Below are 17,674 nucleotides of genomic sequence, written 5' to 3'. Positions count from 1 at the left end.
ATGATCCTGTTTTCTTTCAGAACTCAGTCGGTATTTCTACTGATAATTTTTTAAGTATGTTAAAGTTTTATTTAGAGTCTACTTTTATTTCTTTTGACCAAGGCTTCTTTCTGCAGAAGGCCGGTATCTGCATTGGTTCGTGTGTCGCCCCGGTTTTATGCAACATTTTTCTGTCACAAATTGACGAAAAGCTTCTGCAGGTTTTGCCAACTAACCATGTTTTTAAAGTTTTTAGATACATTGACGATTTCTTGATTGTTTTAACTAAGGACGGCAGCTCTAACTTCGCTGGTACAGTCAACAGTGTTTTATCCCTTTTTAGACAACATGGAAAAGGCTTGGATTTTACTTATGAACTGCCTGAGAACAATCTTTTACAGTTTTTAGATTTAAACATTGAGTTCTGTATGGATCAGGCGTGTTGGCCATATGCTCCACGTGCAAAAAAGGGGCTTCTGTCATTCGACTCTTCGCATTCAAAACTAGTTAAAAGAGGAATTGCTTCACTTTGCCTTGAGTCTGCTCTAGGGAAGTCATGTGTTCACAAGATGCGACAGAGTTTTGATAATCAACTGGTTAGGCTGGCTTCAGCCGGGTTCCCTGGTTTGGTCGTCACACAGGTTGCCGAAAGCCTCCTAGGAAGTTGAAGAAGAAGGTAGTAGGAGTAGGGGAGGAGGTCCCTCGAGAAGAGGTGAGACCGGTGGCTGTGCCGTATGTGCACAAATTGGCCCACAACCTGAAGAAGGTTGCGAGTAGGCATGGGGTACCACTCGTTTTTACCGCCCCCCAAAAGCTCGGAAGCCTTTGCTCTCGAATAGCCAAAAGAAAAGAAAAAGTAAAAGAAAGTGGTTGCGGTACCAGGCATGGGCGACCGTTCACGTGTACGACCGTGTACGAAGTTCCCCTCTCCTGCGGCAGTTCCTACATCGGACAAACCGGGCGATGTGTGAATGAGCGGATCAGAGAACACCAAAGAAATGTAGAACAAAATAAAGATGGCCCTCATTTACCCATGCACATTAGAACCTGCCAGTCGCGCACTTGTGAACCATGTTTTTCTGATGTGCGGATTTTGGCAAAGAGTAGTGTGACAAAAGCCAGGGAACTGATTCCATATCGAAAAGAGGGGCAACTTGTGCGTCAGCGAAACGTCGATAAACCTGTATAAGGCTGAAAAAGCGTTTTTTGATCGCTGCTTATCATCACAAAGCTGAGTGTCTTCCTTGCGCATGCGCCGACAGTGACATATATGTACGTGTCTTTCGGCACATTAAATCAGTTGTGAGTGGCGCTCTGTCTCGTCTTTCTTTCTTCTCCTGTGTGTGTGTGTGTACGTATGGTTTGGCGCCTTTGAATTTAATTATGAATAACTACCAACTAGCCCAACAACAAGTTCTTCTAAGCTATATTCTCAATTCTACGATGTGTTGCAAAGCTTACTTCATTAGCTGTAAGAATGAAAGATCATACCTGCTGTTGAGCGGACGCCACACACGTTGCTGCTGGTTCCTGCACGTGTAGAATGTGGACTCATCCGAGAAATTCACTTCCCGCCACTCCTTGGAGACCACTGCTGTAAGGCTCTGGCGAAGCTGAGTCACTCTTCTCTCTGGTTTCTTGTGAGCTGCGGCTTTTGAGCTGCAACGCAGATCATTAGACCTGCTTCTCGCCACCTGGATCTAATGGTGTCGCAGGAGCAGCTCATCCCAAGTTCGTCACGAACCTCGCTGGCGTTCAAGGAGGGGTCTACAACTACTGAAGCAACGAATAACTCATCTTCTTCAAGCGTAGTACTCCTTGGCCGTCCACTGCGCTCAGCATCGGAAATTCTGCCGTGTTCGTCACTGTTCGTCCCTGCCGTGTTCGGCACCAAGAATTCTGGCAGGTTCCAAGTTCTAGAACTCAATTTAATTGCCAGATGTTGTGTTCCACTATGCCACGACTTCTAAATACCTTTTGTACCAGCAACGTACAATTGGAGAAATGCAGCTTGCGCTCCATCAAAACCAGGTTCCTCTCATAACTTGTCAATGTGAATGAATGGTGGAAGAGTGATCTGTACCATGTGTATATTCTTGTTTTTGTTTTCTTAATAGTATTTCATCTACAAACTAACAGAGTATGAATTAATATGTGATTACTTTGTGTGCTGTCTCGGTGTATGCCATGTACAGGGGGGCGCCGGCGCATTTCAAGCGAAAATTTTTTCGCTTTTTGCCGGTGCCTACCCACATCTTTATGGTGTAAATAAAAATGAATGAATGAATGAATGAATGAATGAATGAATGAATGAATGAATGCTCTAAGAGTACGGCTCACCGCTGTTCTTGTCCTGCCGGTACGGCGACAGATTTCACGCTGAGGGACGCCTTCTATGCCCAGTCGCACGATCCGCCTTCTTTCCTCGACTGGAATCCTTGGTGGCATTCTTGCGAAGTGCCGAAGCCGATGCAATCGTCCCCAGTTTTATAGGTTCAGTGGTCCGTCAATGACCAATGACCAGACCGAATGTTATCAGGATAGCAACGCGCACTGTAAAGGCTCTGGCCTATAACGTTGAAAAAAGTAAAACACGAACATTCAATCCAGGTTCACCATTGGATAACGGGAAACCGCAGAACGTGTAACGTGAGTCATAGCATCTGCTTGAATGTTATGTGTATTGTAGTGCCGGCGCCCACATTTCGCTGGCTGGCCTCTCTGGAAACAAGCGCTGCGCGCCCGCCGTCGCTCAAAGCAGGCCCAGACTCTCTCGGACATGTCGCGGCTTGCAGCGTGAATCATCCGCCACGCTGGCACCGACGCGGACCATTCCTCCTCCCCTCCTCTCTGTCGGTGCGAACTCCTCCGACGCTCCCCGGCCGTCGCCTCTCGACCATTGGTCTAATTTGAACGGTGGCCAGTGCCGTGACCTGATTGGAGGATTTGAACTGCTGGTGGCCGCAACCGACACCGGTGGCTTTAAAAACTGAGCCGCGCTGAGCCCGCGCAGCAGACGGGCAGCAGAAGAGCCATCACGCCGGAGCTACGCTCGCCGCCGGGGCCGCTCTTCTTCTGTGTGCTTGCCCGTGGTGCTCTTGACCCTTGTATCATGTAAAAGCCCTTGTACATACTGTACATAAAAGTCATTTGACTCACCGTCGCCTCGACCGTTTCCTGGCTCGGACTCCCAGTCCCAACAGTATCGTGAGCATGGCCGCGAATACAGTGTAGCGCACAGGACATGGGTACTTTGCGCATAGCAGGTGAATTGATTGTCTAGTGTGGAATGTGCGTCGAACAGCCTTAATCTGTTTAAGAGCGTGAGGGAGTCGGTGTAAAGATGAACTGCATGTAATGTGGGAACAAGCAGAAGGGAAGCAATGGAACTGCAAATGGCTTGAAGTTCCAACGCCAGGAAGGTGCATGTATCCGCGGTGTATGTCGCGTGAGAGCTGAGATGCGGATGGGACGGACTATGTACAGGCGTAACTCCCCGCTGTTCAGTATGTGATGCATCGGTGTACAATATGCACCCTTCAGGCAGATACGCGGCTGACACCGACGGGAAAACAGTGGGCCGGTTGTCGGTGAGCTAACAGTGGGATCACGGATGGAGCGTCTTTAAACGATGAACTTGTAGAGACTGTTTGCGAGCTCTCTTTGCCACCCGCTGGTCAATGAGTTCACTCAGAGTATTAAGTTGGGTGAACTCCTCAAGCAGGGCTGTGGGTGTTAAACGGGGCAAACATGTTATGGCGCGCTTAGCCTCACGATTGATAGCTTCAAGGGAGTCCCACTGTCTGCGGGTGAAACGGTGAAATTGTGCCAGATATATATTATCCGTAGCTCAAGGATAGAGCGCCCAAGCTGGCGGGCGGTATGAGCGCACGCGGGCCACCAGATCGCATATCGACGAATCAGACCTATAGTAGCGTGAACCGAATTACGGGTTGCTGCCACCCATGGGGTGCCAGTCCCAGATGTATGAAGGAGGAGGCCAAGAATACGAACAGTTTTTACCTGAGGAATCGGAGAACTGCCTACTGTAAAATTTAAAGATCGAGCTTTCCGTAAGGCGGCTTTGTTTCCAGTGCGAATGAAACACGATTTAATGTCGAGATGTCAAGACATCCAGCGCGTACTAGAGGAACCACTGCGGGTGAAACGGTGAAATTTTGCCAGATATATATTATCCGTGGCTCAAGGATAGAGCGCACAAGCTGGCGAGCGGTATGAGCGCACGCGGGCCACCAGAGGCGCATCTGGATGACAGCACCAAAAGGTTATGTCATGATCGTACGCGGGCACACGGATAGAAGGGAAGGTCTCTAGGGCTCGAACAAGAGAAAAAAATTCAGGGGGCACTTTGACTGTCTAAAGTGCGTAGAGGCGAAAGCGTTTCCCGCACCACTTTCAGTGCTTCTGTGGCACTGGTGGCGTCACATGTAATTGAGTACTAATTACTAAGTGATGACAAATGACTAATTAATGGTTAATTACTGATTAATGCCTGAATACTAATTAACTGCTAATTAAGCTTAAGCTTCGCCTTTAGGAGTGGAACGCGACAGCGTGTTGTAGCGCTGCCAGGGAGTTCACGGAACGCCACCACCCGTTCGGCGCAATGCCTTGCCGTTTCAACGCAACGGTTTTTGAGGAAAGGAAATGGCGCAGTAAATCTCTGTCATCTCGGTGGACACCTGAACCGCACCGTAGAGGAACGGAGGAAGTGGGAGTGAAAGAAGAAAGACGAAGATGGCCCGTAATGAAGAAAATGAAAATTGTATTTGAGGAAAGAAAATTACGCAGTAACTGTCTCACATATCTCGGTGGACACCCGTCAAAATTCAGGGGGGGGGGGGGGGGGGGTGCACTTTTTTGACCTAAAGTGTGGTCACTGATGTGTGGTTAAGATGTTAAGCTTCGCCTCTAAGCGTGGAACGCGAGAGCGTCTTGTAACGCTGCCAGGGAGTCCATAGAACGCCATCGCCCATTCGGTTCTATGCCTCGTCGGTAAATTGGTTTTTGAGGAAAGGAAATGTATTTCTCTCTCATATCTCGGTGGACACCTAAACCTCGCCGGAAGGGAAGGGAGGAGGATGGCAGTGAGCGAAGACACCGTATTCACTAGACGTGCCTTTGTTCGTTCCAAACCATCGAGCTGATATGGAGGAGTGGATAGCATGCTCGTCTCGCACTCCGAAGACCGGGGTTCGATTCCCGAGCTCGACCAATTTCTTGCTAGGTTTTATTTATTTATATGGCCTGACTAGAGAAGTTAATTAGGCTAATTAGGTAATTAAGCAATTAACTAAGCTCAGTCCCACTTAATTGGAGCATCACTATATGGTCCCTTCAATTTGTTGCATGGTTACTAGCCAAAGTACAACTGGCCCCGTTTGAAATTGGCGCACTCTGTGACGTCACGACCGTTTCGACCAACTGAAAAGCGTGACATTCTCTGTCGACAACTGCTGCTTACAACGATGAGACATTAAAGGCTTTCGCCTTAATAAAAGCCACATTGAATAATGTGGGGGCGAGAACGGAGCCCTGGGGCACTCCTCTATTGCAAGGGAAGTCACCTAAGGGCTTTCCGTGGACACGTACACTGAAGGTTCGATTTTTTTAAAAGGCGTGAATGGAGAGGAGAAACCGGTGAGGGAGACCAAGAGTTTGAAGGGAGGCAAGAATGCCACAGCGAAGGATGTTATCATATGCCTTTGTTATGTCTGTAGCGATCAAGGTTCGAACAAGGTGATTCTGCGGACTGGTGAAGCAAGTCAGCTGCCAAAATAGAAAGACCATCTTCCGTTCCAATTTGTGGACGGAAACTGATCTGGGAATCTGGGTAACAATCGTGTGATTCCAGCGACACAACAAGGTGCGGCGAGAATCTTTGCAGGTGGTAGGTGTGAGACAAATTGGACGAAGGGCTGAGACAGATATTGGTGGCTTACCTGACTGGGGTATTGGGACCACAATCGAACGCTTCCACTCTCCAGGTATGACGCCAGAATGCCCCACTTGGTTGAAAGTATCAAGTAGGGTTTGCAAAGCAGACCCTTCCAAGCTACGGAATAGAGAGTTAGGTATGCCGTCGTGCTCGGAAGAAGTGAGTTTTAAGGCGTTCGATGAAGGACAGCAATTCTTCCATGAATAGGTCAGAAGTAATCTCATCTGAGGTCTCTGTAACCGACAAGTCAGGAGGAGATGTAGAGGTGCAGTCATGGTGTGGAAAAAACTGACGGGCAGCTGCAAATGCATCCTCATCCACATTCAGCGCGAGGCGAATGCTTTCTGTGTAATCTGCAACCTGAGAAGGGCGCTCCACGGCGTGAAACACTGTAAAAAGGTGTTGATTTCTCTGCGGAGAGGACAGGCGGGCACACCACGGAGCCCAGCGTTGCCTGCCTAGTCGCTTTACATAACGCCGCGCACTTGCGGTAGCTCGGTGAAGAGACGGAAGAGCCGAGGGGTCCTCGAGGTGGCGAGGAGCAGAATGATCGGCCTGATGCCGAAGAGCCCATAGATTCAGGAGGTGTATGTCCGGGTTTTGATCGCCTTCATTTACAGTAGTTGTAATAGTATGAGTTGCGAGAAGAGCACATAGAGTAGGCAGTGCTGAAGACGGATTGACTGTAAATGATTGTCAGCGCGTACAGAGTCCCATCATGTTATGCGATCGCTGCGGCGTATTTTCCGCAGACGCGAAGGAGTGAGGGAGATAGAAATAGGGCAGTGATCACTACCCAAGTATCTGATTCAACATCCCAACGAGGGTTATCGGGGCCTAACCACAAGTCAAGTCAGGTGAATACGAGCCACCTCATGGACGGGGTAAATTCGGGTCGTTTAAAAGCGCGCAGCAAACCTGTCTTTGAGGCATTACACATTGTACATATTGCGCAATTGTACTCTGTCCTGCTGCGTAAAAATTACACATCAAATATTAATCAAGGGACTGCATTTCTCGCTGATTTGTCTAGACTGATATGAAGAGAAGACCCCTACAGTACGCGCATTGGAGACTATTGGTATTTACCGCGAACGCGAAGTAACTACGGCAGAAAAATGCTTGCCTATCATATGCCGTCCATTTTAAACAATTTGCGAAAAACTGTAATTAGGGAAGAGTAACAATATATCGTTTCTTTCTTTACTGTGCTAACTCAGCCTGCTGTTATGCCTTCCCTATTGACGTGAATGTTTGATGGTTATGTGTTTTTTGATGCCCTGAACAAGTCTATTTTCGATGCGATGTGCTCTTCATTTAAATGTCACAGGCATAACATGTACTGTAGCGTTGTGTGATTGTGGGTTTTTGTGCACAATGTAGCTGCTGTAGGGGGCGGGGACCTCCGTCAAGCCTCTGTAGGCTTTTTGTCCCCGCTCCTCACATCCTTGATGTGAAAATAAACCTGGTTGATTGATTGATTGATTGATTGATTGATTGATTGATTGAAAGGAATTATCTGAAAAGCTGCCTTAGACGTGTCCACCCTATGACTAACCTGATGGGTAACCCCACGAAGTGTGTGCGCCGTTGAAGTCTCTACCATCTAGAATAGGGATGCCCGGGTTGGCAGAACAGAGAAAACGAACCCAAGATTGGGAGATGTGGAGCCAGGACGGCCATAAAAAAATTCAGGGGGCACTTTGACTGTCTAAAGTGCGTAGAGGCGAAAGCGTTTCCCGCACCACTTTCAGTGCTTCTGTGGCACTGGTGGCGTCACATGTAATTGAGTACTAATTACTAAGTGATGACAAATGACTAATTAATGGTTAATTACTGATTAATGCCTGAATACTAATTAACTGCTAATTAAGCTTAAGCTTCGCCTTTAGGAGTGGAACGCGACAGCGTGTTGTAGCGCTGCCAGGGAGTTCACGGAACGCCACCACCCGTTCGGCGCGATGCCTTGCCGTTTCAACGCAACGGTTTTTGAGGAAAGGAAATGGCGCAGTAAATCTCTGTCATCTCGGTGGACACCTGAACCGCACCGTAGAGGAACGGAGGAAGTGGGAGTGAAAAAAGAAAGACGAAGATGGCCCGTAATGAAGAAAATGAAAATTGTATTTGAGGAAAGAAAATTACGCAGTAACTGTCTCACATATCTCGGTGGACACCCGTCAAAATTCAGGGGGGGGGGGGGGGTGCACTTTTTTGACCTAAAGTGTGGTCACTGATGTGTGGTTAAGATGTTAAGCTTCGCCTCTAAGCGTGGAACGCGAGAGCGTCTTGTAACGCTGCCAGGGAGCCCATAGAACGCCATCGCCCATTCGGTTCTATGCCTCGTCGGTAAATTGGTTTTTGAGGAAAGGAAATGTATTTCTCTCTCATATCTCGGTGGACACCTAAACATCGCCGGAAGGGAAGGGAGGAGGATGGCAGTGAGCGAAGACACCGTATTCACTAGACGTGCCTTTGTTCGTTCCAAACCATCGAGCTGACATGGAGGAGTGGCAATAAAGAAAAAAAAAAAAGCTGACATGGAGGAGTGGATAGCATGCTCGTCTCGCACTCCGAAGACCGGGGTTCGATTCCCGAGCTCGACCAATTTCTTGCTAGGTTTTATTTATTTATATGGCCTGACTAGAGAAGTTAATTAGGCTAATTAGGTAATTAAGCAATTAACTAAGCTCAGTCCCACTTAATTGGAGCATCACTATATGGTCCCTTCAATTTGTTGCATGGTTACTAGCCAAAGTACAACTGGCCCCGTTTGAAATTGGCGCACTCTGTGACGTCACGACCGTTTCGACCAACTGAAAAGCGTGACATTCTCTGTCGACAACTGCTGCTTACAACGATGAGACATTAAAGGCTTTCGCCTTAAAAGAAACTAGAATTAAGGGGGTGCGTGCTGGTTTAACAAGAAGGGCGACGACCTCTCGAGGTGTGCTGCACCACCGTGAAAGGTCTAGCGGAATACGGGGATTTGAGGTGTGAATATAAATTGCAGATTTACCTTGGCTGAGGGAGGAGGCGATGCAACGGCGATCAAGGATAGAGGGTGAATAGTATGCGCAGAATGCTGAAAGGCGTGGAAGTGAATTATGCTCTTGCAGTAGGAAGGCTCATGCCTTCAGCTTTCCGTCGTGAAGGCGGATGTTCACCTCAGAGTCCTTATCAGCAAAGCCTCGACAGTTCCACGGCACCACCATAGACGAGGCGCTATGCATTGCGAGGCCGAATAGCTTCTATGATGAGGGAGGTCAACTGCTTCATGAGCGCCAATATTTTGTCCGCTGTCGGCGTAGTGACGGTTAACGGGTGGTCGGTACCTGATTTTGGCCCAGTGCTGACTGGAGGTGATTCCTGTGAAGATTGCTCCCGAGTGTTTAGTATTCTTCGAGAGGAATAAGAACGACGCTGTTCGCGGCACTGTGTGAGTCCGGCTAGTGGGCGGCGAGCCTCTGCGATGGCATTTTCTAAAGCTGTGTCTTCGTATGTGGAATCCACTTGTGAGAGATGCATCTGGTCATGTTGGTGTACCATTTGATCCACGAAGGTGAGCCGCTTGTGTGTATGAACGCTGGCGAGAGGACGGGTACTGAGAAGACGGGTGGTGAGCAGCGGGGGCAGTTAAAGGAAGTTCAGGGAAGTCGTTGTCGCCTCATGTGAGAGCAGCAAAGCGATTACTTGTAGGAATATCCCTCTTTACAAATGGTTTATGCAACTTTTTTGCTCGCTTCTTCTTTGGACAAGCAGGGTAGTGAATGTCATGGTCCAGCGATTTGCATAATTAAGGCACAAAGAACTGTTGGTTCATTCATGTCGACCACAGCAGCAGGATTAGGGCAGGTATTTTGCATATGGCCTTCTTTCTGGCAAGGATTGCAAAAAATATGACGTGGTGTTGTGGTTTAATGATCGCACCGTAGTAGGTAAAGTACTCTGACAGTCAAAGGCCTTTGCAGAACGAGCAGGTGTGAGCCCCGGCGCCCACATGCTTGCAGTACTGCGTGAGTTTTACAGCCAATGTTTGCGCGCACCTCCTCCGGCAGACGTGTGCTGTCGACAGGGTAAACCATGCAGCGGAGGGAGTCAGGGCTAGGTGCAAAATATATTTGCACCGGGACATGCTTGCTATCGTCCAGGGGGATCTGCGTAACTGCGCACATCTTCTGGGCACCCACCAAGGATGACAAGTTTACCGTGACGGTGTTCGATGGGCGATGAACGATGAATCCGCAGTAGTTCGAAGAGCCAAGAGCGTGGTCATATGTTGCTTGAACACACCGGGCAGGGATTGCAGTCATATGAAAGCGCAATGTGGGCTTGATTGTGACGCGGAAACAGTGAGCAGCAGGTGGAAGCGAGGCTTGACTCACAGAAGGCATGAGTGGAGGCAGCAGGTACTCAGACGCTGGTGTCGGCCTTTGATGGGAGTACTGAACAGGTACGACGGCCACTGTTTCTTGAGGGAGTGCCACTGGCACGGAGGCGGTGGAGCAGTCCATGGCACCGGCAAGTGTCGTTGCATCGGGAGACGAAGCAGGCTGGAGACCCATAGGCACTCAAGATAGCATAGACGTGGAGGCTGCGTCAGGTGGCAACACAGCGGGCGCCCGCGTAGCTGTCGTCGACGACGCAGAATCCATGGAGGCGCATAGCGCGGCTTCGCTGGGCGGCGCCGAGCTAAGCCTAGCTTGCGCCTTAGGGTTCCGGCTTGGTTTTTTCACTTGAGAATCTGCCCATCTTGCCCGGAATCTCTCTGCAGGGGCGTCTTCGGCATTCGTTCTCACGGAGGGCACTGTCCCACCCACGCAAAAGGCGAGAAAACTGGCAAGACAAGGCGAAAGCAGAGAGCTAGATGCGGACACGTATCCACCCACTAGATCTTCGTCTTATTCCTTGAAAATAATTTAACTAAAGAGAGCCACGTCTCTTGCAAAATCACTATATCTGGATTATATGGTAGAGAGAGGGTGCGGTAGATGGTCCTTGGCGATCACAAAATGAACAAGGGAGGGGAAAACCTCAGGTTGCTTGAGCCAACGTTTCGACAAGGGGACTTGTCTTCGTCTGGGCAAAGCATTCATCATTGGCAGGGATTAAATAGGGCCTTCGCTCCGAGGAGGAAGGCCCCGGGGGTGGGGAAGGAAAGTGGTGTGAGAGGGGATGCGTGTCAGGAAGGGGAGGGAGGTGAATCTTGATTCGGTAAGCTGCAATAGTGGAAAAACTTATATCCCGAGGGTGTGTAATGAACAATGGCTTTGAAGGGGCTGCGACAGGGGGTTGGCGCTGGATGGACCTGAAAAACTCAGATAAGAGGATTAGTCAGCGTGGTACAGGGAAATGAGAACAAGGCAAACAAAATAGGCTGGCACTGGAAGGAGAACGAAAGGGGGGGCATTTCCAAGGAAGGACAAGGCAGGAGGGGAGGGGGCAATGGCTCGAGTTCAGAGAAAGCCAAAAGGTGGGGGCAGAGGGGGTAACAGGAATGTCATGGTTTCCGAGAACTGATGGTAGGGGATTAGGAGAAAAAAAAAGGTGAACAAAGGGAGAGGGTGAGAAGGCCGGAAATGTGGTGGAAGATATGACGTGGGAAGGGTGCAAAGAGCGATAGTATACTCAGAAGTACTTGTATTTGGGCGTGTTGGTTCATAACTTTTCAGGAGGACACAGGGGCGCAACAAAAGACACGGACATAGAAGCAGACAGGGACAAGGGCTTGTCCCTGTCTACCTCCACGCCCGCGCCCCCCATCGCGCCCTCGTGTCCTCCTGAAAAGATAATATACTTATGCGAGGTTCTAGGAAATGGTCTGACCACGTGCAAGACATTTGTTAATTTAAAATGATGCTAACCCTGAAATGTACCTGAGAGATTCCAGATTTCCTCTGGACATGTTAATCCCTGTTGGTTGCAGTGTTTTAAATTTGTGGATTAGGAATGCTTCTCTGTATTTTCTGTCCCTAGTCGATTTGAAGCCTGACTGAAGAATGAACAATTTGAGTTCGTCGAATTTGTGATGGCGTTGATTAAAATTGGTCGACACTGCCTTCTGTTCATTCCGTGTTGTGTCAGCCCGGTGCCCGTTTAATCTGGCACTCATTGTTTGCCCGGTTTCTCCGATATATTGTTTCTGGCAGAAGGAGCACTGGAGCATGTAGATAATATTGGACGATGTGCAGTCAAAACTAGTCTTTATATCGAAACTGAAATCGCTTGCCGTACTTTTAACCGTAGTGTCCCTGAAGTAGTAGTAGTAGTTCAAGGTCAGGAAGGGAACAAAGAAAAGAGGAGCAATTCCACTGAAGAACATTTAGACCTGCCATGATTATTGACTGATGAAAGAGGCAGCAACAGCCTCTTTCAACACATCAGACTAGGGGATTACTTTTGAGGGTCCTTTCTCTGTTTTGGATTGAGCAGCAACTGACTTCGAGGGTGAGGAAGAAGCTCGACTCTTCTGGGAAAGGCAGAGCATTTCAACATCCTGGGTGCAAATATCTACGCTAGAGACAATGCGAGGAGAGCTGGTGGGAGGGGGACTTGGGATGCGTAAGGAACGAGTACAAGCAGCACAATTTGGAAGAGATGCAGACGTCGCCGCCTGAACAGATGGTTGAGAAAGCGCACATTGTCCTGCAGCAAGTTCAAATAAAGCCTCGGTAAAAGTGCACAGCATTCGCTCCACGACCACAGAAAGAGCCTGTTCTGCTGTGGACACTATCGAAGCAGTCACACTTGACTCAAGATTTCCAACAGAAGATCGCGCACGGCTAGCGTATGAGTTATTCTTCCGGTCCTAAAGTGCATATGCATCTTCTCTCGAGCATCGCTTCACCTGGATTATATCTAACAGGCATTGTTCGTCGGCGCGTTTCGAACAGTTGACATCATAAGCTGAGTGGTTGGAGTTGCAGAGGCAACACAGGGCCGTAACAGAGGCGCAGTTGTCAGCTGAATGACATTGACCACAAACACGGCAGCGGGTCGCCGATTTGCACGTTTTACTACTGCGGCCGAACCTCCAGAAGGTGGTGCATTGGAGAGGACGGGGCTGCAGGGTGTCCACACGGTAAACTAGACGACACAAGGAGCCAGCAAAAGTTCTTATAACTGAATTTGTTGGTAGGCAGAAACCGTTTACTTCTCTACTGCACCGGTAGACAGAAAGAACCCCCACACCGGCATCCTGAAACTCTTCAAGTATTTCCTGCGGGGAAGATGCTGGGTCGACACCACGAACAATACCTTTGGAGCATGCGAGTGTTCCGGGAGGTAGGCTTTCACCGGCAATGAGAAAAAATTATGCACCGGAGCAGGTCTGTGGCGCAAGCAATGTCAGATGACTTGCAGACAAATAAATCCTCTACGGCCGAACGGTCGCACCTCAGAGATCGGTAAATAGTGATTGGTTAGAGACCATAGCTCCTGCTGAAGAATTTTAGAGCTTTTCACCTTGATCATGCCCTCCACCGATCGGTACGAGAGCCACAGGGATGACGTCAATTCCATTCTTCTTAAAGGGACAGTGAGGAGAGCTCTATTAATATTTTTTTTACAGCAAAATCCGATACTTCGGCATTTCATGGCTTTGTTGCCACTTGGCCGGCAGCGAAAGATGCATTTATTTTTAAGAAATTTGGATTCGAAGTTGGAAAAGTTTTTTCCGCCGCTCTGATTCAAACATGGGATTCTCTTATGACGACAGAGGACTAAGTAACGTGAAACATGACGGGCACATGACGTAACGCAGACTCCGTGATTTCTGATGGCCAGCAGAGCGGCCCAGCAGCAGCCGAAAAGAAAGCTACCGCCGGCCGCACGTTGAAGGCATCCATCGGCTATTGCAGCCGTCGCTACGGTCGCTTCGTTTACGTTTACACCGGCGTTTTGCCAGCGTTACGATGGATCCCGTTCTCGAAGTCGTCAACGAAGTTCTCTCAAATAGACACCTTTAGCATACCGTGTATATTGTTACCGTTAGCGAATTACCGGGAGCCCGCCTACCGCCGGTGAGCAGGCGCTGATTGGTCCCGATGCTGGAGGCGAGCGCGTAGCTGCCGGGTACGTGGTGCCATCTGGCGACGTCAAGGAGATTTGCGCATGCATTGGCTGCGCCTCAGTGATTCGTGACTCTCGTGTCGCAGTTTTGCTAGAACCATTGGTTCTAGCAACACTGTTTTGTCCTATGACGTCATCATGCTTGCACTTGCGAGTTTGGCCTGTAGCGGCGATACCTGTATTTTGGTTCTTGCTCTTTTCTACGTTTCAAGAGCTTTGTTGTCAGTACGAGTGGCGTTTTTGTAATCAGGAGTTGGTATTCTGTCGATACAAGCCAACTTCAATTTCTCCTCGGTGTCCCTTTAAAAGAGCCCAGCAGCAAGCTTTGGGTGGGCAAGCTGGCAAACCAGGCTGCGGACCCTTTGCCCGGAGAGGTCAGCGACACACCTGAGCCAAACGCGCCGTCAAATGCGCATTAACCACGCCTGCGGACCTAACCTCAGACCTAGCCAAATCCCCCCACGTAGAAAGGCCTCACCAGTGATGAGCACGCCGGCACTACCAAGACACCACAGTTCAACTCACAGTCAAGCACCAGCACCAGCGCAAGGATTCTCGACGGTCAATCGAGATTAGTGAAGGCCACTTTCTCAATCACTCAATCATTCTTCTTCTTCTCCCTCTCTTCTAATGTTTTTCTCCTGCGCAGACGAAGCCTGCCGGGCGAGTTATGCGGTGTCCCAAGGCTGGCATGGCTTCAGACGAGCGACATATGAGAACGGCGACCAGTTGCGGTGAAGCGCGCAATCTGATATGGGATGTCACTAATTCTGGCCACAAGTACATAAGGGCCATCGTAGTGGGCCAGTAGCTTTTGTTCAAGCTCCAGCGGCTGAGTGGGCGCCAAAGTAAGACAATAGACAACATGCCGGCGAGGCCTAGCGTAGCGGTTATTGGAGCGTTCTTGAGAAGCAATGGTGCGCAGGCGGGCAATCCGGCGAGCTTGTTCAGCTAAAGACAGCATCTCGGCGATACACAGGTTCTCACTGATGGGAAATGGTAGGATGGTGCCCAAGGTGTGGCGAGGCGGACGACCCTACAAGCGGTACAATTGTCTGTATCCGGTTATTTGATTAGCGGCGGAATTCAAGGCATACGTAATGAAGGGCACAATGGCGTCCCAGTTCTTATGGTCAAAGTCCACATAAATGGCAATCATGTTGGTGTGAGTTCTGTTTATGTGTTCCTTCAGACCGTTTTACTGTGGGTGATATGGCGTTGAATGTCTGTAGATAACTGGGCACAAACATAGCAGCTCTTCAACGATATCGGCCGTGAACAGGCGGCCTCGGACCACTCGCGGTGGTCCATGCCATAAGAGGATACAGTTCAGAAGAAACAGCCACTCTTGATGTGCGGTGGCCGATGGTAGAACAGCCATTTCACAATAGCCGTTTCACAGGTGCACAGAGTAGTGATGCAAAACTATCGATAGTACTATCGATAGCGCGCTTTCGATTGTACTATCGATAGTTAGTACTTTTGATTGTAGTATCGATACTGTCCACAGTATTTTTCATAGTTCTATCGATACTGCTATTAATAGCTGTATCGATACCAAATGAACCACGCGTGCCCACTGCATCCTAAACATGGTTTCCAGAGTGTTTGTTATGGAGGTGATGGCATGAGTAACTGGCAGGACTCGCCCATTTTCGCAGCCTGCGCGTCGCCGAGCTCTGCAGACGTTTTCTACGTAAAGTTACTGGAAAGAGTTCTAGTGTTGCGAATGTCCTAAGCACGCATGCAACAAGCATTTCTGCAGCGGTTACGTCAGCAAGACGACGTCTGCAGTGCGCGATGGTGTCGTATTACCCACCACAAGCGAAAGTCACTCATTTGGAGGACTCGAGTAGGCGCTCAAACTTGATCGTCTTCGGGTTATCTGAAGACCCGGATGAAACTGTGTCGGCACCAAAACAGAAAGTTGTCGATAAGTTTACTGAAAAGCTTAGTATCACCTGCCAGTTTATTGGAAGAATTCATAGGATTGGGAAACCAGGAAAACCAATGCCGGTCATAATATTCTTCCAGAACTAAAACGAGAAACAGGAAATTATGAAAAACGCATTCAAACTTAAAGGAACGGACATATCGGTTCAGAACGATTCTACGCGTGGAGACGCTCTCCAAAAGAGAGCTTCTTTGGGCTAGTGCCCTGCACGAAAAACTAAAAGGAAAGAAGGCCTCCCTGATAAACGATAAATTGAAAGTGGATAGTACAGTTTACGCGCGGGATGACGCCACAGTGCAAGAGTTGAACTGACCAGTGTGACGATTCGTGCGCGTACACCAGTGGCCGCACAAACCCGGTCAGTGACTCCCGGGAGGCGGCAGACCGCGCCATCCTGGCGGCGTGTCGCCACGGAGGGACAAGGCCACATAGCTCATAGGATGGCCGCCGACGACTCCTACCGTGGGGATTAAGCCTGCCACGAAGATTCCAGGGAAGAGCTGCGCGGAGTGGACCCGGTCAGCGACTTTCCCGGGAAGTGGCAGGCTGGCGTCGTGTCGCCACGGAGGGGGGCTCGACGCTGTCACGAAGATTCCAGGGGAGATCTGCGCGGAGGGAACAAAAGGAAGCGGCGAGCGGGCGGCGCCGCGGGGGCACCAGTGGCCGCACAAACCCGGTCAGTGACTCCCGGGAAGCGGCAGACCGCGCCATCCTGGCGGCGTGTCGCCACGGAGGGACAAGGCCACATCGCGCATAGGATGGCCGTCGACGACTCCTACGGTGGGGATTAAGCCTGTCACAAAGATTCCAGGGGAGATCTGCGCGGAGGGAACAAAAGGAAGCGGCGAGCGGGTGGCGCCGCGGGGGCGGCGTGGGGCAGCCGGCGGTTACGGCGAAGGTGGAGGCTGCAGAAAGAAAGAAGCAAAAGGCTTAAAAAGGGGGAGCCGACGGGAGGAAGGGGCAGAGAGGGACGATTCGAACGAGCGGACGAGACGGAGGAAGGCAGAAGACCGGGGCCGCGCATCGACCAGGGAGCCCGGGGTCTAGCCTTCGCCCACGTTCGACCTCCGACAGCACGCTTCCACGCCACCAGCTCCTCCAACGTCTGGCCGAGAACGAGAGCTGCACAGCCGCAAAGAGTCCCCAGCCCGGCCGCAGAAGACATCCAGCCATTCGTCGAGCCCGTGCCACGACAAGCTGACTGAGCCCCGACGTGGACGAGCCCTACTGCATTTCCCGTAAGCGGCATCAAGCCAGATCCATTAATTAAATCATATTCTAAAATCATTCTTGGAGTCTGTGCATCAATCTCCTCATGCTCAGTGTGGACCCAGGGCCAATTTAAGAAACCGGTCCATCACATTTATGCCACAAGTGGGGTCCACACTTAAATCATTGCGCAAAAGCTGGATTGCACCCCCAGCGAGAGGAGCTTGAGGCGCTGACTATTCGGTCTAAAATGGATGCGGCCCACTCGAGTGCACAGCCCTTTGGGGCAAGCGTATTTGCTTTGTCAAGCATGGTGGAGAAATTCACTGGCGACGGTCAGGGGCCGTCTATTGTTGAATATTTTGACATGTTAGAGCAGGTGTGCAAAATGGGTGGTTTAAATGATGCACAGCAGCTGGGAATGGCGAAATGTCGCATGTCTGGAGCAGCACATAACTTTGCCTGGAGAGATGAGGAAGTCAGGAAGGCTGGCACGGTGACTGAAT

At 49.9% G+C, this 17,674-nt stretch overlaps 1 protein-coding gene across 6 annotated transcripts in view; it reads left to right on the top strand.

The window, feature by feature from the left end:
- The window catches only part of LOC149324514 (uncharacterized), a 168,507-nt gene that overhangs the window by 81,026 nt on the left and 69,807 nt on the right, over positions 1-17,674 (top strand). For 3 of the 6 annotated variants that reach the window (XM_089565456.1, XM_089565453.1, XM_089565452.1), the window contains exon 4: positions 14,655-14,739. The exons of the other annotated variants lie outside the window; for them this stretch is intronic. In XM_089565456.1, coding sequence (XP_089421582.1) covers positions 14,655-14,739 — 85 coding nt within the window. The remainder of the gene's footprint in view (positions 1-14,654; positions 14,740-17,674) is intronic. 6 annotated transcript variants of the gene reach the window in all.

The sequence above is a fragment of the Amblyomma mixtum genome, unplaced genomic scaffold, assembly GCF_055824585.1.
Source record: "Amblyomma mixtum isolate Tamu unplaced genomic scaffold, ASM5582458v1 scaffold_27, whole genome shotgun sequence".
Classification (NCBI taxonomy): domain Eukaryota; kingdom Metazoa; phylum Arthropoda; class Arachnida; order Ixodida; family Ixodidae; genus Amblyomma; species Amblyomma mixtum.
The sequence above is the reverse complement of the archived record's forward strand: the minus strand, read 5'-3'. Positions and strand labels throughout refer to the sequence as shown.